The sequence below is a fragment of the Mustelus asterias genome, chromosome 12, assembly GCF_964213995.1.
Source record: "Mustelus asterias chromosome 12, sMusAst1.hap1.1, whole genome shotgun sequence".
NCBI lineage: Eukaryota > Metazoa > Chordata > Chondrichthyes > Carcharhiniformes > Triakidae > Mustelus > Mustelus asterias.
In genome coordinates this window covers 76,844,460-76,865,298 of record NC_135812.1, presented here as the reverse complement: position 1 = coordinate 76,865,298, position 20,839 = coordinate 76,844,460, and the positions used below count along the sequence as shown (strand labels likewise).

At 45.5% G+C, this 20,839-nt stretch overlaps 1 protein-coding gene across 1 annotated transcript in view; it reads left to right on the top strand.

The window, feature by feature from the left end:
• The first annotated feature begins 2,295 nt into the window (after positions 1-2,295).
• Positions 2,296-20,839, top strand: part of LOC144502044 (glutamate receptor ionotropic, NMDA 2C-like) — an 80,047-nt gene continuing 61,503 nt past the window's right edge. The window contains exons 1-2 of the mRNA XM_078226055.1: positions 2,296-2,682; positions 12,609-13,201. Coding sequence (XP_078082181.1) covers positions 2,296-2,682; positions 12,609-13,201 — 980 coding nt within the window. The remainder of the gene's footprint in view (positions 2,683-12,608; positions 13,202-20,839) is intronic.

The following is a 20,839-nucleotide window of genomic DNA, read 5'->3' as shown; positions in this document are numbered from 1 at the left end:
ATGATGTATAGTTGAAGCCCCAACATAAATTCTGCTAGGACACTATTTGCCATTTCCTGCCAAATAGATTATTTGGCCATTATCACTACTCTGTGTCTTCTGCCCACTCAATCAATTTCCTAAACAGGTCGATAATTTTCTTCCAATTTCATGAGCTTCAACTTGTAGCTAACAATCTGAGGGATTTAATCGCATACCTTCTGAAGTCCACATAAATAATAGCCACTAATTTAGTCAGCACTTCAAATAATTAATATCAGGTTCATCAGGCATGAGTTGTCCTTTACAAATCCATGCTGGCTCTCTCTGATCAGCTGAAATTTTTTTTAAGTGTTCAGTCACTTCTATCATTAAATATGGGTGGCACAGTGGTTAGCACTGCTGCCTCACAGCGCCAGAGATCCAGGTTCAATTCCAGCCTGGGGTGACTGTCTGTGTGGAGTTTGCACGTTCTCCCCGTGTCTGCGTGGGTTTCCACCGGGTGCTCCAGTTTCCTCCCACAGTCCAAAGATGTGCAGGTTAGGTTGATAGGCCATGCTAAATTGCCCCTTAGTGTCAGGGGGACTAGCTAGGGTAAATAGGTGGGGTTATGGGGATAGGGCCTGGATGGGATTTGTGGTCGGTGCAGACTTGATGGGCTGAATGGCCTCCTTCTGCACTGTAGGGATTTGATGATTCTAAATGTAGATTCTAGCAATTTCTTGATAGCAGATGTTAGGCTAACTGGTTTATAAATCCCTACTTTCCCTCACCCACCTTGTGTAGCAGAGTGATGTACATAATTTTCAAGACTAAAGGAATGGTTGCCGAACTGAGATTATTGGAAGATTATAATTGAGCATCTTCAATGTTTTTTGCCTATTTCCTTTAAAACTCTGGGATGGAAATCATCTGGTTCTGTTAGCCATTAACATCATTATTTTCTTCAATACTGTTATTGTGCTTACATTAATTTTAGTGAGATCCTATCCCTGATTCCATATTAGTTTTCTTGGGATTTCTAGCATGTTGACGACCTCCTCGCTGTAAAAACTGACACAAAGTAATTATTCTACATGCCCTCCATTTTCACGGCATGGTGGCACAGCGGCTGGCACTGCTGCCTCGCAGCACCAGGGACCCGGGTTCAATTCCAGCCTCGGGTAACTGTGTCGAGTTTGTGCATTCACCGTGTCTGCCTGGGTTTCCTCCGGGTGCTCTGGTTTCTTCCCACAGACCAAAGATGTGCAGGTTAGATTGATTGGTCATGCTAAATTGTCCCTTAGTGTCAGGGAGACTAGCTAGGGTAAATACATGGGGTTATGGGGATAGGGCCTGGGTGGGACTGTTGTCAGTGCAGGCTCGATGGGCCAAATGGCCTCCTTCTGTACTGTAGGATTCTATGAATGTCACTGTTTTAATTACTAATATCAAACCATCACTTAATTTCCTCTATTGAAATGAAAATAGCTCCAACTTCCAAGTCTTCTTGTATTTTTATCTTTCCATACCAGGCAACATCTTAGTGAATCACAGGCAACATCCTTGTGAACCTCAATAATCTTTAGTATCGTCCTATAGTGTGGAGCCCATCATCATAATTGTGGTCTTGCAAAGTTTTACTTAAATTATTCACAACTGACTTTTTAAATGTTACTCTTAAAAATCCAATGTTAAAATGTCATAAAACCGAAGATTTAATTTGTTTTTTTTATGGCCTTATCCATTTCAGACGCTGCATTTAACGCCTTGCAAACCTGAGCCCCAAAATCACTATGTTCTTCCCCGTGACCCAGCTTTCAAAATATGATTACACTTTAAACCAAAATGTAACACCTGACTTTAACTGGCATTGAACTGCAGTGCACATTTTATTATCCTGCCAGCTATCTTATCAATATCCCCAGCAACTCCCTCTGACCTTCAGAATTCTTCATCATGCTTCCTATTGTCCGAACACCAATTCCTTTAGGCTTATGTACAGATCATTCATAGACACTGTGAACAGAACTGGCCCCAGAGCGGAATCCTGTGGGACTCCACAACCTACTTCCAACCTCGTTGAAAAACTGCCCTTGGCCCCTACTTTCTATTTCCACAGTTCTAAGCAGCTTTGTATCCAATTTTCTACATTACTTCTAATCCCATTCCTCTTAATCTCTGCATCCCCCACCACCCCAACTGGGAGCATTAGTCTTTGTCTCCTTGTTTATAATAACAGACGAGTGACTGGTGTGAATGCAAATAGTTGTGGATTTATCTTAACTGGATGACCCTTGTTTTTTCTTTAGTGAGCCTTTGGGACTGGGCCACACCATGGAGCAAATACTACAGACCGTTCTCTTCCTCTCTGCGGTAGAATCTGCTTTCGCCAGGGAAGCCAGCCAACCTACTGTCAACGTCGCTGTTGTACTCGGAGGCTCTTGGTACCATATGGAAATCAGGAGCAGCTTTAATCGAGAGACCTACCAGGACATGCCTATACAAATCAACGCCATCACAGTGATAGTGAACAACACTAATCCCAGGAGCCTGATCACTCACATCTGTGATGTGCTGACCAGATCCAGAATCCATGCTGTTATATTTGAGGATGACATTGAATCTGATGCTGTGGCACAAATTCTGGACTTTATCTCTGCACAAGTATCAGCTCCAATCATAGGAATGAGTGGAGGTTCCACCGTTGTGCTCACTCCAAAGGTTAGTTCCAGTTACAGTCTCATGAACAGTGATTCGATGTTCTGCAGGGCTACGGGGAGACCACACCGGGAGTATTGTGTGCAGTTTTGGTTTCCAAATCAAAGGAAAGATATATTTTCCTTGGAGGTGGTACTGTAAAGATTCACTGGATTAGTTCCTGGGTTAAGAGCGTTGTCCTATGATGAGAGGCTGAATAAATTGGTTCCTTTCTCTCTGGAGTTTAGAAGAAACATACAAGATTTTGAAGGGGTTTGACAGTGTGGTGTTCTTCTATTTGTTACAAACATACCAATCATACAATGATTTGTGAGACAATTATGCGGGTTCTTTAATTGAAGGCAGGACTATGGGCGGGATTTCCCAGCTGCACTCACCCCAAAACCGGAAAATCCCGCCCGAGGCCAACGGACCTATGCATGGTACGCCCTCTGCCCGCTACGATTCCCATGGCGGGCAGGACGGGAAATTTCCCCCCTATATGTACATACAACGTTAACTGATAGACTATGTAGACTTGTCTAATGTCCAACTTTTAAAAATGTATTCTTTCACAAGATATGGGCATCTCTGGCTAGACCAGCATTTAATGCCCCTCCCTAATTGCTGTTGAGAAGGCAGCGGTGAGCCACCTTCTTCATCTGCTTAGTCCATCTAGTGTAGGTACACCCACAGTGCTGTTGGGAAAGGAGTTCCAGGGTTTTGACCCAGCAACCCTCTTGGTGAGTTGCGTCAGTGATGGAGGGAGCGAAAGATTTTAAGCTGGTGGATAGGGTGCTGATCAAATTTGTCCCAGATGGTGTCAAGCTTCTTGAATGTTGTTGGAATTGTATTCATCTAGGCAAGTGGAGAGTATTCCATCACACTCCTGACTTGTGCCTTGTAGATGGTGGACAGGCTGTTGTGGAGTCAGATGATTTGTTACTCACCACAAAATTCCCAGCCTTTGACCTGCCACATTATTTGTATGGCTGGTCCAGTTCTGATCAATACCGACCCCCAGTTGAGAGTATGGGACTCAGCAATGGTAATGCCTTTGAATGTTAACAGGAGATGCCATTTATCAGCCCAAGTCTGAATGTTGTCCAGGTCTTGCTGCATATGAACATGGACTACCTTGGTAGCTGGTGAATCATAAATGATGCTGAACATTGTGCAATCATAAGCAAACATCCCCACTTCTTCCCTTATGATGGAAGGAAGAACTGTGACTCTATCTCAGAGTTACACATCACATCCTGCTCAGGGTGGGTAGTGATTGACAGTAGTTTAAGATAAATTCCTTAAAGATACAAGTACACCACAACATAACATCCCCTTACATGACAGAAAAGAAAATGACTATTTTTGGTCTATGGCAACAATTGATTTTCCAGTTTACGGAGAACATTCTACTGTGGTACAGGGAGACGTTCAAGTGGGAGGAGAAAAAAGAAATGTAATCGTAATTGGGGATAGTATAGTTAGGGGCATTGACACTGTTCTCTGCGACCAGGATCGAGAATCCCGAAGGTTTTGTTGCCTGACTGGTGTTCAGGTATGGGATATCTCATCTGGGCTGCAGAGGAACTTGGAATGGGAGGGTAAAGATCCAGTTGTTGTGGTCCACGTAGGTACCAATGACATAGGTAGAACAGGAACAAAGGTTCTGGTAAGGGAGTATGAACAGCTAGGAGCTAAATTAAAAAGCAGAACCAAAAAGGTAATAATCTCTGGATTACTACCTGAACCACGAGCTAATTGGCACAGGGTCAGTAAGATTAAGGAGGTAAATGTGTGGCTCAAAGATTGGTGTGGGAGGAATGGGTTTGGATTCATGGGACATTGGCAACAGTATTGGGGAAGAGGGGACCTGTTCCAATGGGATGGTCTTCATCTGAATCATACTGGGACCAGAGACCTGGCGAATCATATAACTAGGGCTGTAGATAGGGCTTTAAACTAAATAGTGGGGGGGGGAGGGTTCAGTTGTATGGGGAATTAGAAAATCAAAGTTAAAGGAGAGGGTAGACGTGCAGGTCAATGTTGAGGACTTCCAACTAGTTAAAGGAGCCGAGGGCTCAGGAGAGGTTAATAAAGTTTCAAGACCATGTAATAGAACAGAGAGCATAGAAGGTGGCAGGAATCTAACCTCAGGCAGAGCAAAAAAGGTGACAAGTATGAGAAGGGAGGTGGTCAATGCAGGACTGAGGATGTTGTACCTAAATGCGCACAGTATACGGAACAAGGTAAATGAGCTTGTTGCACACATTGAAATTGGCCGGTACGATGTTGTGGGCATCACAGAGCCGTGGCTGCAAGGGGATCAGGGCTGGGATCTAAATATCCAAGGATATGTGTTCTATCGAAAGGACAGGCAGATGGACAAAGGGAGCGGGGTTGCATTGTTAGTAAGGAATGAAGTTAAATCGATAGCAAGAAGTGATATAGGATCAGAAGGCATAGAATCTCTGTGGGTAGAGTTGAGGAATTGCAAAGTTAAAAAGACTCTGATGAGAGTTCTGTACAGGCTCCTAGCAATAGTCAGAATGTGGGGCAGAAAATAAATCAGGAGATAAAAAAGGCAAATAAAAAAGACAATATTACAACAATCATGGGGGACTTCAAAATGCAGGTGGACTGGGAAAATCAGGTAGGTAGTGGATCCCAAGAAAAGGAATTTGTGGAATGTCTAAGAGATGGTTTTTGGAGCAGCTTGTGACAGAGCCTACTAGGGAACAGGCAACCCTGGATTTGGTGATGTGTAATGAGGCAGACTTGATTAGGGAACTTAAGGTGAAGGAACCCTTAGGGAGCAGTGACCACAATATGATAGAATTTACCCTGCAGTTTGAGAGGGAGAAGCTGGAATCAGATGTAATGGTTTTCCAATTAAATAAAGGTAACGACAAAGACATGAGGGAGGAGCTGGCCAGAGTTGATTGGAAAGGGAGCCCAGCAGAGAAGACAGTGGAACAGCAATGGCAGGAGTTTTTGGGGGTTATTCGGGAGGCACAACAGAAATTCATCCTAAGAAGGAGGAAACATGCTAAGGGAGGACGAGGCATCCATGGCTGATGAGGGAAGTCAAGGTCAGCATAAAAGCAAAAGAAAAAGCATACAAAGTGGCGAGGATTAGTGGGAAACCAGAGGATTGGGAAGCCTTTAAAAGCGAGCAGAGGACAACTAAAAAAGCAATAAGGGGGGAGAAGATGAAATATGAGTGTAAGCTAGCTAGTAATATAAAAGAAGATAGGAAGAGTTTTTTTCAATATATAAAAGGTAAGAGAGAGGCAAAAATTGCCATTGGACCACTGGAAAATGAGGCTGGAGAAGTAATAATAGGAAACCAAGCAATGGCAGAGGAACTGAATAGTTACTTTGCATCAGTCTTCACGGTGGAAGACACCAGTGGGATGCCAGAGCTCCAGGAGAATCAGGGGGCACAGGTGAGTGTAGTGGCCATCACTAAGGAGAAGGTTCTGGAGAAACAGAAAGATCTGAAGGCGGATAAATCACCCGGACCAGATGGACTACACGCCAGGGTTCTAAAAGAGATAGCTGAGGAAATTGTGGAGGCATTGGTGGTGATCTTTCAGGAATCACTGGAGGCAGGGAGGGTCCCAGAGGACTGGAAAGTAACTAATGTAACATCGCTATTTAAGAAGGGAGGGAGGCAGCAGACGGGCTATGATAGGCCGGTTAGCCTAACTTCGGTCATTGGCAAGACTTTAGAGTCCATTATTAAAGATGAGACCGTGGAGTACTTGGAAGTGCATGATAAAATAGGACTGAGTCAGCACAGCTTCATCAAGGGGAGGTCATGTCTGACAAATCTGTTAGAGTTCTTTGAGGAGGTAACAAGGAAGTTAGATAAAGGAGACCAGTGGATGTGATTTATTTAGATTTCCAAAAGGCCTTTGACAAGGTGCCGCATAGGAGACTGTTAAATAAGTTAAGAGCCCATGGTGTTAAGGGTAAGATCCTGGCATGGATAGAGGATTGGTTGACTGGCAGAAGGCAGAAAGTGGGGATAAAGGGGTCTTTTTCAGGATGGCAGCCGGTGATTAGTGGTGTGCCTCAGGGGTCGGTGCTGGGACCACAACTTTTCACAATATACATTAATGATTTGGAGGAAGGAACTGAAGGCACTGTTGCTAAGTTTACAGATGATACAAAGATATGTAGAGGGACAGGTATTATTGAGGAAGCAGGGGAGCTGCAGAAGGACTTGGACAGGAGAGTGGACAAAGAAGTGGCAGATGGAATACAATGTGGAAAAGTGTGAGGTTATGCACTTTGGAAGAAGGAATGGAGGCATAAACAATTTTCTAAATGGGGAAATGCTTAGGAAATCAGAAACACAAAGGGACTTGGGAGTCCTTGTTCAAGATTCTCCCAAGGTTAATGTGCAGGTTCAGTCGGCAGTCAGGAAGGCAAATGCAACATTAACATTCTTGTCGAGAGGGCTCGAATACAAGAGCAGGGATGTACTTCTGAGGCTGTATAAGGCTCTGGTCAGACCCCATTTGGAGTATTGCGAGCAGTTTTGGGCCTCGTATCTAAGGAAGGATGTGCTGGCCTTGGAAAGGGTCCAGAGGAGGTTCACAAGAATGATCCCTGGAATGAAGAGCTTGTCATATGAGGAACGGCTCAGGACTCTGGGTCTGTACTCGTTGAAGTTTAGAAGGATGAGGGGGGATCTTATTGAAACGTACAGAATACTGCAAGGCCTAGATAGAGTGGACATGGAGAGGATGTTTCCACTGGTAGGAAAAACTAGAACCAGAGGGCACAACCTCAGGCTAAAGGGATGATCCTTTAAAACCGAGATGAGGAGGAATTTCTTCAGCCAGAGAGTGGTGAATCTGTGGAACTCTTTGCCACAGAAGGCTGTGGAGGCCGGGTCATTGAGTGTATTTACAATACTAACTGGGAGGTTATGTAGGCATGTCTGACCTCTACAACTGCTGCTCTGTTCTGTCTCAGAGTCATGGGGGTTATGTATCACGTCGTGTCTCGAGGTGGGAAGTGATTAACAGCAGTTTAAAATACACATCATTAAAGGCACATGTACATCACAACAGACAGTGTAGACACTGAGAGGTTGTTTCCCCTGGCTGGGGGATTTATAAATAAAGGGCACAGTCTCAGGAAAAGTGGTTGATAATTTAGGACTGAGAAGACAAGACATACCTTTAGCATGTTGTGAATATTTGGAATTTTCTACCCCACTGGGTTAAGGATGCACCATTGTTGGACATATTTAAGACTGGAATAGAGAGATTTTTGATCAGTCAGGGAATCAAAAGATATGGAGAATGGGAAAGTGGACTTGAGGCAAAAGATCAGCTGTGACCATATTATTTGGTGGAACAGTTGCAAAGGACCAAACAGTCTATAACTGCTCCTTTTTCTTGCATTCTTTGATTCTAGTTTATTTATTAGTGTCACAAGTAGGTTTACATTAACACTGCAATGAAGTTACTGTGAAAATTCCCTAGTTGTCAGACTCTGGCACCTGTTCAGGTACACTGGTGCAGTTGGGGGATGGTTAAACTAATTTTGCAGGGGATGGAGGTACAGTAGGGGGTGATGCACAGCCAAATACAGAAGAAAAACTAACTCAGTCTGGAATACAGAGCAAAGAGAGACATGTTGAGGCACAAGGGAATAGGCAAGGCTGGATGGCATTTATTTTAATGCAAGAGTCTTTTGGGTCCGGCAGATGAATTGAGGGTGTTGGTTAACACATGGGAGTATAATATTATTGCTATCACAGAGACCTGGTTGATTTTAATAGGGTAAGATAGGATCTGGCCAAAGCAGGTTGGGAGCTGCTACACATCGGAAAATCCACATCAGAACATTGGGAGTCATTCAAAAAGGAAACGTAGAGAGCACATGACCAACAAGTTCCTGTAAAGGGTGGGACCAACAAGTCCAGAGAACCCTGGATGTCAAGGGATACGGGATTGGATTCGGAAAAAAAGGAGACTTATGGCAGATACAAGGGGCTCAAATCCTTAGAAGAGTACAGAAAGTGCAAGAAGGTACTTAAAATAGAAATTAGGAAAGCAAAGAGGAAGAATGAAAATACACTGGTTGGAAAAAATACAAGAAAATCCCAAGGTGTTTTATAAATATATTAAGGATAAGAGGGTAACCAGGGTAAGAGTAACACTCTTTAGGGACCAAAGTGGCAATCTCTGTGTGGAGCCAAAAGGTGGAGGTGAGGTATTAAATGAGTATTTTGCATTTGTGTTCACTATGGAGAAGGATGATGTCGGTATAGAAATCAGGGAGGGGGGCTGTGATATAATTGGATAAATTAGCATCGGGAGGGAGGAGGCTTTAGTGGGCTTAACAGTGGATTAATCCCCAGGATCATACGAGATGCATCCCAGGATGCTGTGGGAGGCAAGGGAGGAGGAGATTGCAGGGGTTCTGATGCTAATGTTCACAGGAGAAATGCCAGAGGACTAGGAGGACAACTAATGTGGTACCATTATTCAAGAAGGGAAGTTGGGCTAAATCAGGTAATTACAGGCCAGTGAATCTAACATCAGTGGTCAGAAAATTATTGGAAAAAATTCTGACAGAATTAATCTCTACGTGGAGAGGCAAGGGTTAATCAAGGATAGTCAGCATGGCTTTGTCAGGGGAGATCATGTCCAACAAATTTGATTGAATTTTTGGAGGAGGTGACTCGGTGTATAGATGAGGGTGGTGCTGTTGCTGGACTTCAGTAAGGCTTTTGACAAGGCCTCACATGGGAGACTGATCAAGAAGGTAAGAGTCCATGGGGATCCAGGGTAAATTGGATCTAAGATTGGCTTAGTGGCAGGAGGCAGATGGTAATGGTCAAAGGTTGTTTTTGTGACTGACACCTGTGTCCAGTGGTGTATCACAGGAATTAATGCTGGGTCCCTTATTGTTTGTAGTGTACATTAATGATCTGGATGTGGAAGCTGGAGATATGATCAGTAAGTTCGCAGGTGAAATGAAAATGAAAGTTGCTGGTGTGGTAAATAGTGAGGTGGAAAGCCTAAGATTACAGGACGATGTAGACAGGCTAGTTAGATGGCAGAACAGTGGCAAATGAAGTTTAACCTTGAAAACTGTGAGGTGATGCATTTTAGAGTCATAGGCTGGAATTTTACTGTCCCACCATGGGAATCGGAGTGGGTGAGGAAAGGTCCGTTAACCTCGGGCAGGATTTTACGATTTCGGGACGAGCGAGACCCGTACAATCCTACCTATAGAGTCATAGGGTTTTACAGCATAGAAAGAGGCCCTTCAGCCCATCATGTTCATCCTAGCCATCAAGCACCTATCTATTCTAATCCCATTTCCATCATTTGGCCCGTAGCCTTGTATGCTATGGCATTTTAAGCATTGGCTAAATACTTCTTAAATGCTGCGAGGATTCCTACCTCTCCCACCCTTTCAGGCACTGAAATCCAGATTCTCACCACCCTCTGGCTGAAAATGTGTTTCCTCAAATCCCCTCTAAATCCCTGACCCTTACCTTAAATCTATGCCCCCTTGCTATTGACCCCTTTGCTAAGGGGAAAAGTTCCTTCCTATACACTCTATCTATGCCGCTCATAATTTTATGCGCTTCAATCTGGTCCCCCCTCAGCCTTCTCTGAAAAACAACCCCAGCCTCTCTTCATAGCTGAAACGCTCCAGCCCAGACAACATCCTGGTGAATCTCCCCTGCACCTTCTCTAGTGCAATCGCTTCCTTCCTATATTAGGAGGACTAACATGGCAAGAGAATACACAATGAATGGTAGGACGCTCGGAAGTACAGAGGACCAGAGGAACCTTAGGGAACATGTCCAAAGATCCATGAAGGAAGCAGGAAAGGTAGATAAATTGGTTAAGAAGGCATATGGAATACTTTATTAGCTGAGGTGTCGTCAACTTGACAGAGCTGTCTGTCATAGTTGTAACTTAATTTCCACAGAGGCATAGAACATAAGAGCAGGGAGGTTATGATGGAGTTGTATAAAATGCTCATTAGGCCACAGCTAGAGTACTGTGTGTGGTCCTGGTCGTCACACTATAGGAAGGATGTGATTGCACTAGCAAGCGTGCAGGGAAGATTCACCAGGATGCTACCAGGGCTGGAGTGTTTCAGCTATGAAGAAAGGCTGGTTAGGCTGGGATTGTTCTCCTTGGAGCAGAGAAGGCTGAGGGGGGACTTGATTGAGGTGTCTAAAATTATGAGGGATATAGATAGGGTGTATAAGAAGAAACTTTCCCCCTTAGTAGAGGGGTCAATAATCAGGGGTCATAGATTTAATGTAAGGGGCAGGAGATTTAGAGGGGATCTGAGGAAAAACATTTTCACCCAGAGGGTGGTAGAAATCTGGAACTCGCTGCCTGAAAGGGTCTGAGAGGCAGAAACACTCACAACATTTAAGAAGCATTTAGATGAACATTTGAAACACCATAAAATCCAAGGCTATGGAGCAAGTGCTGGAAAATGGGATTAGAATAGATGCTTGATGGTTCATGAAGATATGATGGGCCAAAGGGCCTCTTTTTGTGCTGTAAAACTCAATGACTCTATGAATATTCTGTGGTAGTGGCGGTTTTGAATCTAGTTTGAGCTATAAGACTTTGTAGACAACTTGCAAGTCATGTGTAATTTCTCATAAATCTCAAGTAAAAGAATAATAAACCTGCAGAGCTCAGGAGCAAGGTTTACAGAAGGGCAACTGGAGTCAGAATCTGCTTGGGCCTGATGTAAATGTAAGCCCTCTGTGAGACCATGTATAGTTTGGATATGAGATTCTATGTCAATCAGATGTCAGACTCTCTGTAGAACTGTTGTCAGATTCTTTTCATACCTGATCTTTGATTTTCAGTATTTCCCATGACAAATACTACGTCAGACTCTGTTTAGGGCTGAAGTCAAGCACTGTGTAGGCTTGATATTAAAACGTGTATAGACCTCAGTTCAGGGTCTACGTTGACCTGAAATCCGACTCTGTCCTGTCAGTGTCTACACATCCTGCTGTATATTCAGTTACAGTCCTTTTTGTCTGCTACTACTGCTCCAAGAGTTGATTTTGTTTGTAAGGTCCAATACGAGTTTGCTCATTCTTCCAATCCCAGGCAGTAAACCTGTCCATGAATTGCAACATGTTAACAAGTGTCCTCTGGAAATTCAGCCCACTTCATTTGCACAGGTTTCAATTTTTTTTTATTCATTCGCGGGATGTGGGCGTGGCTGGCTGGGCAAGCATTTGTTGCCCATCACTAATTGCCCCTTGAACTGAATGGCTCACTGGGCCATTTCAGGAGGTTTAAAGTTTTGAAGTTTATTTATTAGTATCACAAGTAGGCTTACATTAACACTGCAATGAAGTTATTGTGAAAATCCCCTCGTCACCACACTCCAGCGCCTGTTCGGGTACACTGAGGGGGAATTTAGCCTGGCCAATGCACCTAACCAGCACATCTTTCGGACTGTGGGAGGAAACCGGAGCACCCGGAGGAAACACACGCAGACATGGGGAGAGCGCACAGACTCCACACAGACAGTGACCCAAGACCGGAATTGAACCCGGGTCCTTGGCGCTGTGAGGCAGCAATGCTAACCACTGTGCCACCGTGCCGCCCTAGGGGCAGTTAAGAGTCAACCACATTGCTGTGGCTCTGGAGTCACATGTAGGCCAGACCTGGTAAGGATGGCAGATTTCCTTCCATTAAGGAAATTAGTGAACCAGATGGGTTTTTCTGATAATCGACAATGGTTTCATGGTCATCATTTAATTTAATTTTTTTAATTCCAGATTTTTATTAAGATGTTGGAGGGAGGAAGAACACCAGCTCCAGTGAATCTTGGGTCATTAGACAGTATCTCACAGGAGAGGTTGTGGTTATGGCCCTGCCATTCCGCTGAAACTGTTTATCTCTCCTTTCCCTTTCCAGGAACAGCACTCCACATTTCTGCAGCTGGGGGCTTCCATGGAACAACAGATCAAGGTCATTTTCAAAGTAATGGAAGAGTACGACTGGGGGAGCTTTGCTATCATTACCAGCTTCTTCCCCGGGTATCAGGAGTTCATAAGCCACATTCAGCTTTTTATTGAAACCAGCTATTACGGTTGGGAGGTTGAACAGACTCTTACACTTGAAATGACGCGACATGAGGACAACTCGAAAACAAAGAGACTTCTGCAGCAGATCGACGCACAGGTTCTGATTCTGTACTGCTCAAGGGAGGAGGCCGAATACCTGTTTGAACTGGCTGAGCAAGTTAATCTGCTTGGCCCAGGCTATATCTGGATACTGCCCAGCATCACAGTGGGCAACACAGAACGGGTGGCAAAACAATTTCCTGTTGGGCTAATCAGCATCATGACAGAGCGATGGAAGATGAGCTTGCAGCAGAGGGTGAGGGATGGAGTGGCAATCATTGCAAAAGGTGCAGAAAGTTTTTACAAAGCGTACGGATACATGCCTGGACCAAGTGCCGACTGCAGGCATGCAGCTCGAGGGGGCAGGAGAAACATACTGTACAGGTATATTGACGCATTAAAATCTATCATCCAATTGCAGTTAGTAATCTGTTATAGACAGTGACACTTTACAAGCAATGGTTATAAATATATTCAATAATAGTCAGTGAGTGTTTACAGGTAATGATCCATTTTAGTCATTGGCAGGTGATGATCCATAATAGAGTGAAATTATACAGGTAATCATCCTTTATGGAGAATATCTCTTTCTGAGCAAATATCCATTATTGGCAGAGGCATGTTACAGGTAATGACCCATTGTATGAAGTGACTCATAAACAATAGACAGTGGATTAGGGATTGGTTTGCAAAGTGTGGCTTTAAGCTCTGGAGCCCTCCCAGCGTTTTCTGGGGCTCAGTGTGCCACTGGCCGCCACTGGTGTAGCCCACACACTCTGCACAGAATCACTGAAATGTTACAGTACCGAAGGAGGCCATTCAGCCCATCATATCTGCACCTCTCTCCATAGAAGTAACTTACCTTGCATCATTCCCCTGCTTTCTCCCTGTAGCACTGTACATTCTTACTGTTCAGATAATAATCCAATCCTCTTTTAAGTGTCCTGATTAAACCTATTCTGAGGCAGTGCATTCCAGATCCTAACCACTCTTTGTGTGAAAACGTTTTTCCTCATGTCACTGTTGCTTTGTTTTTCAATGATCTTAAATCTATGCCCCCGGTTCTCGATCATTCTACCAACGGCAACAGTCTCTCCTTATCTACTCTGTCCACATCCTTCTTGAATTTGAATACCTCAAGCAAATCTCTTTTCAGCCTTCTCTTCTCCCAGAAAAACAGTCCCAACTTCTACAATCTATCTTCATAAGGCGGCACGGTGGCGCAGTGGTTAGCACTGCTGCCTCACAGTGCAAGGGACCTGGGTTCAATTCTGGCCTCGGGTGACTGTGTGTGCGGAGTCTGCACGTTCTCACTATGTCTGCATGGGTTTCCTTTGGGTGCTCCGGTTTCCTCCCACTGTCTCACCACGTTAGGGAAGTGGTTCCCAACTTTTTCAGTAGGACGGCACACTTCAATGAGGCAAATAATTCCACGGCACACTCATTTTTTTCAGCTGAATCGACTGCTCATAAATGTCACATTTATTTACAGTCTTACTCGTGAGGTTTGCAACATACAGTTGATATTTAACAGAGCAGGGCAAAACACTATGTTTAGTAAATAGCGATTGACTGGGTTAGCGGGAAACCTGGGGCTGCCAGAGGGCAATTCCTCCCCTTTTGATCTGGGGAGGAATTGATGAGGGGGCCACCACTGGGACAGCATTCACCCCCCAACAGCAATCATTACTGGAGATGGAGGGGCAGTTAAGTGAGGATTAGGGGGTAGTTTGACCAGGCCAGGCCATCAAACCCTGGCAAGGAGGGTATGGGTTGGGAGGCCGGGACAAGGATCAGGAGGAGAAACCTGGGATTGGAAGGGGGCGGGAAGTGGTGGGGGGGGGGGGGGGGAGGAGGTTTGGGGGGGGGGGGGGGGGGAGGTGGGGGGGGGGAGGTTGGGGGGGAGGGAGGTTGGGGGGGGAGGTTGGGGGGGGGGGGAGGTTGGGGGGGGGTCCTCAGATGGACCCAGGGTCCCATGAAGGAGATCTCCCTCACACTTATCTGCCAACAGTCCAAGCAGTGGAAGCTGTTGGACCTCCCACTCAACACTGGCATCTGCCCAACATGGAAAAACTGCAGCGGGGGGCGGGAATAGACCCTTATATTGAGGGCCCCCCAGTTGGCCTACGGGCGAGTGTGCTGCCCAACACCTCCCTAACCATACAGCAGGTGGATGGCTAGGCACCGGAAAGTTGCCCATGGCCTTGCACGACTCCCAACCTGCCAGCTCACCCCCCCCCCCCCCCCCCCCCCCCCCGCCGCCCCCCCAGGAGAAGTCTGCCTGACGTTCCTTCATACTCCATTGTCTTTAGGTTTAATTTTTCTTGCTTCATGTAATGCGCTTTTCAGTTAACTCATTGCTTGCCATATAGAAATGAAAATGTTTTGTGCTGGTCTTGAGGACAGAGAATTGTGATGTTAGTCAAATATTTAATTGTTTTGAGATCCGTGCATCATGATGAAGCCTGTGTTACTGCCATCATCCAGTAGTTGAGAATGCACAGCCTTTGGCAACATCTGCAGAGTTATTTTTGAAGTAGAATTCAGTTTTAAATTGGTGCTGAATTAATAAAGTATATTTTGCAAATGAAATTGATAAGGTGCTGGAGCCAGCAGGAAGTGTTGCTGGACTTTTCCGAAGAACGCAGAGCATTTTGAAAACCTATCAGCAGAAATCTGAGAGGTTTCCAGGGGAAATATATGTAAACATGGAAATCCATGGTGGACTGTGCTCCTGGATAAAGATCCAGTTCAAAACCTTGATCAAAGATAGCAGAGAATGATTGTGAAAGCGATGGTGTCAGGTGAGGTGGATGTGTTGAGTGGTGTATTGCACAGAACAAAGAACAAAGAAAATTACAGCACAGGAACAGGCCCTTCGCCCCTCCAAGCCTGCACCGACCATGCTGCCCGACTTAACTAAAATCCCCTACTCTTCCGGGGACCATATCCCTCTATTCCCATCCTATTCATGTACTTGTCAAGACGCCCCTTAAAAGTCACTACTGTATCCGCTCACACATACCTCCCCTGGCAACGGGTTCCAGGTACCCACTACCCTCTGTGTAAAAAATCAGCCTCGTACATCTCCTTTAAACCTTGCCCCTCATACCTTAAACCTATGCCCCCTAGTAATTGACTCTTCCACACTGGGGAAAAAGCTTCTGACTATCCACTCTGTCCATGCCTCTCATAATCTTGTAGACTTCTATCAGGTCTCCCCTCAACCTCCGTCGCTCCAGTGAGAACAAAACAAGTTTCTCCAACCTCTCCTCATAGCTAATGCCCTCTATACCAGGCAACATCCTGGTAAATCTTTTCTGTGCCCCCTCCAAAGCCTCCACATCCTTCTGGTAGTGTGGCGACCAGAATTGAACACTATATTCCAAGTGCAGTGTAACTAAGGTTCTATAAAGCTGCAACATGACTTGCCAATTTTTAGACTCAATACCCCGGCCGATGAAGGCAAGCATGCCGTATGCCGCCTTGACTACCTTCTCCACCTGCATTGCCACTTTCAGTGACCTGTGTACCTGTACACCCAGATCCCTTTGCCTATCAATACTTTTAAGGGTTCTGCCAGTTACTGTATATTTCCTATCTGTATTAGACCTTCCAAAAGACATTACCTCACATTTGTCCGGATTAAACTCCATCAGCCATCTCTCCGCCCAAGTCTCCAACTGATCTATATCCTGCTGTATCCTCTGATGGTCCTCAACGTAACCGCAAATCCACCAACCTTTGTGTCGTCCGCAAACTTACTAATAAATCCAGTTACATTTTCCTCCAAATCATTTATACATATTACAAGCAGCAAAGGTCCTAGTACTGATCCCTGAGGAACACCACTTGTCACAGCCCTCCATTCAGAAATGCACCCTTCCACAGCTATCCTCTGTCTTCTTTGACCGAGTCAGTTTTGAATCCACCTTGCCAGCTCACCTCAGAGGTTAATACTTGGGTCGTCATATGTTTATGACTGGGATGCAGTAAACAATTAAGGTGGTGGAATTCAGTGCTCAGCTCCTGGGTGAATCTTAACCACCTCAGACACAGCTCCTGGCTGAGGTGGCAGGAGAAGAAGTGTTCTCTGACAAGCCTAAATTGATAGGCCCTTCTCCTCCTCCTCCCTCTGCAAACAGCTTCCCTTCTTTTTGTCTGAGCTCCATCTCCCTGCCACACTGCAGCTGAATAAGGACTGCAATAAAGTCCCTTGTACAGTGAACAGGTTTTCTGCTGATAGGTCTTCAAAGTGCTCTGCATACTTTGACTCCAACACTTTATCAGAACTCCTCCAACACACTATTTCTACCCATTCTGCAAAATCAAAGGAAAGCCAAGACGACCTCACCAGGTAGATAGGGTCGTAAAGAGTGCTTTTGGTACATTGGCCTTTATAGATCAAAGTATTGAGTATAGGAGTTGGAATGTTATGGTGAGGTTGTATAAGACATTGGTGAGGCCGAATTTAGAGTATTGTGTGCGGTTTTAGTCACCTAATTACAGGAAGGATATGAATAAGGTTGAAAGAGTGCAGAGAAGCTTTACAAGGATGTTGCCGGGACTTGAGAAACTGAGCTACAGAGAAAGGTTGAATAGCTTAGGACTTTATTCCCTGGAGCGTAGAAGAATGAGGGGAGATTTGATAGAGGTGTATAAAATTATGATGGGTATAGATAGAGTGAATGCAAGCAGGCTTTTTCCACTGAGGCTAGGGGAGAAAATAACTAGAGGACATGGGTTAAGGGTGAGGGGGGAAAAGTTTAAAGGGAATATTAGGGGGGGCTTCTTCACACAGAGAATGGTGGGAGTTTGGAATGAGCTGCCAGATGTGGTGATGAATGCGGGCTCACTTTTAACATTTAAGAAAAACTTGGACAGGTACATGGATGAGAGGGGTGTGGAGGGATATGGCCCAGGTGCAGGTCAGTGGGACTAGGCACAAAAATGGTTCGGCACGGGCAAGAAGAGTCAAAAGGCCTATTTCTGTGCTGTAATGTTCTATGGTTCTATGAATTGTCCCATTGGTAAGACATAGCATGGGTTCATGAAGGGCAGGTCATGTTTGACTAATTTTGTGGAATTCTTTGAGAACGTTACATGTGCAGTGGGCTATGGGGAACCTGTGGATGTGGTGTATCTGGATTTCCAGAAGGCATTTGACAAGGTGCTGCACCAAAGACTGCTACATCAGATAAAGGTGCACAGTGTTACGGGTAATGTATTAGCATGGATAGAGGATTGGTTAACTAACAGAAAGCAAAGAGTGGGGGTAAATGGGTGTTTTTCTGCTTGGCGATCAGTGACTAGTGATGTGCCTCAGGGATCAGTGTTGGGACCGCAATTGTTTACGATTTACATAAATGATTTGGAGTTGGGACCAAGTGTAGTGTGTCAAAATTCACAGATGACACTAAGATGGGTGGAAGAGCAAAGTGTGCAGATGACGCTGAAAGTCTGCAAAGGGATATAGATAATCTAAGTGAGTGGGCGAGGGTCTGGCAGATGGAGTACAATGTTGGTAAATGTGAGGTCATCCATTTTGGTAGGAATAACTGCAAAATGGACTATTATTTAAATGGTACAAAATTGCAGCATGCTGCTGTGCAGAGGGACCTGGGTGTCTTTGTGCAGGAATCTCAAGGAGTTGGTTTGCAGATGCAGCAGGTAATTAAGAAGGCAAATGGAATTTTGTCCTTCATTGCTAGAGGGATGGAGTTTAAAACCTGCGAGATTATGTTGCAGCTGTATAAGGTGCTGGTGAGGCTACACCTGGAGTACTGTGTACAGTTTTGGTCTCCTTACTTGAAAAAGGATATACTGGCACTGGAGGGGGTGCAGAGGAGATTCACTAGGTTGATTCCGGAGTTGAGAGGGTTGGCTTATGAGGAGAGACTGAGGCTATACTCATTGGAACTCAGAAGAATGAGGGGAGATCTTATAGAAACATATAAGATTGTGAAGGGAATAGATAAAAGCAGGGAAGTTGTTTCCACTAGGAAACAACTAAGGGGGAATAGCCTCAAAATAAGGGGAAGCAGATTTAGGACTGAGTTGAGGAGGAACTTCTTCACACACAGGGTTGTGAATCTGTGGAATTCCCTGCCCAGTGAAGCAGTTGAGGCTACCTCATTGAATGTTTTTAAGGCAAGGATAGATAAATTTTTGAACAGTAAAGGAATGAAGGGTTATGGTGAGCGGGTGGGTAAGTGGAGCTGAGTCCACAAAAAGATCAGCCATAATCTTATTGAATGGCAGAGCAAGCTCAAGGGGCCAGATGGCCTACTCCTGCTCCTAGTTCTTATGTTTTTATGAATGGCCTGTGCCAATGCCTTTCCGCCTCTCGCCCCCCCCCTCACTCCCGCCCTGGGCCCCCCCCCTCACTCCTGCCCTGGGTCCCCCCCACACTCCCGCCTTGGTTGCCCCCCACACTCCCGCCCTGGGTCCCCCCACACTCCCGCCCTGGGTCCCCCCCCCACACTCCCTCTGGGTCCCCCACACTCTCGCTCTGAGTCCCCCCACATTCCCACTCTGAGTCCCCCCACCCACACTCTCGCTCTGAGTCCCCCCACATTCCCACTCTGAGTCCCCCCACCCACACTCTCGCTCTGAGTCCCCCCACATTCCTGCTCTGGGTCCCCCACACTCTCGCTCTGGGTCCCCCCCACACTCCCGCCCTGGGTCCCCACAACACTCCCGTCCTGGGTCCCTCCCACACTCCCGTCCTGGGTCCCCCCCCCACACTCCCGCCCTGGGTCCCCCCCCACACTCCCGCCCTGGGTCCCCCCCCACACTCCCGCCCTGGGTCCCCCCCACACTCCCGCCCTGGGTCCCCCCCACACTCCCGCCCTGGGTCTGCCATGTTTCCAGTTCCTCCTCCCCCTGCTCTCCTCAGTACCAGTTGTGGGATTTCTCAGGCTCCTGCGGTGCGCACTATTTAAAATGAACAGCATGCCGTGGCACTCACAAGCTTCCCGGTTGGTAACCACGGTTCCAAAGAACCAATGCTCTCTTTCATTACTCTTTTCCTTTCTGAATGCTTGTAAAAACTTGCTTGCTGTTTTTATATTTTTAGCTAGCTTTCTCTTGTGCTCTAATTTCTCTTTTTCAGAGATTCTTTGCTGGTTTCTAAAATCTGCCAAATCTTCTGACCTACAACCAATTTTCACAGTATTGTAGGTATCTTCTTTCAATTTGATACTCTCCTTAACTTCCTACAATGAATGTAATAAAACATCCCAAGGCTCTTCAAAGGGATGATTATAAAACAAAATTTGACACTGAACCTCAGAAGGAGATTAGGACAGATGACAAGAGGCAGGTTTTAAGAAGTGTCTGAAAGGAGGAAGGAGATTGAGAGTGGACAGGTTTAGTGACGGAAATCTAAAACTTAGAATCAGAGAATCCCTACAGTGCAGAAGGAGACCATCTGGCCCATTGAGTGTACACCAACCCTCGACAGAGCATGTTACCCAGGCCTATCCCGGTAACCCCACACACCTATCCTGCTAATCTCCCTAACCTACATACCTTCGGATGCTAAGAGGCAATTTAGCATGGCCAATCCACCTAACCGGCACATCTTTGGAATGTGGGAGGAAACTGCAGCACCCGGAGGAAGCTCACGCAGACACGGGGAGAACATGCAAACTCCACACAGTCACCCTAAGCCAGAATTGAACTCGGGTATCTAGCGCTGTGAGGCTAAGCACTGTGCCACCCAGGCATCTGAAGACAGGGCTGCCAATGGTGCAATGATTAAAATTGGGGATGTTGCAGAGGCAAGATTTGTTGAAACATAGGTCTGGGTTCTCAGGCTGAAAGGGATTACAGTAAAAGGGAGGGATAATTCCATGAAGGGATTTGAATAGGGAAAGGATGAGAATTTTAAAATTGAGATGTTGTTTAACTGGAAATCAATGTAGATCAGAAATCAGAGGTGATGGGTAAGCAGGAGTTGGTATGAGTTAGGAATTTTGGATCACCTCTAGTCTATGATGGAAAACATGGGAGTGCATT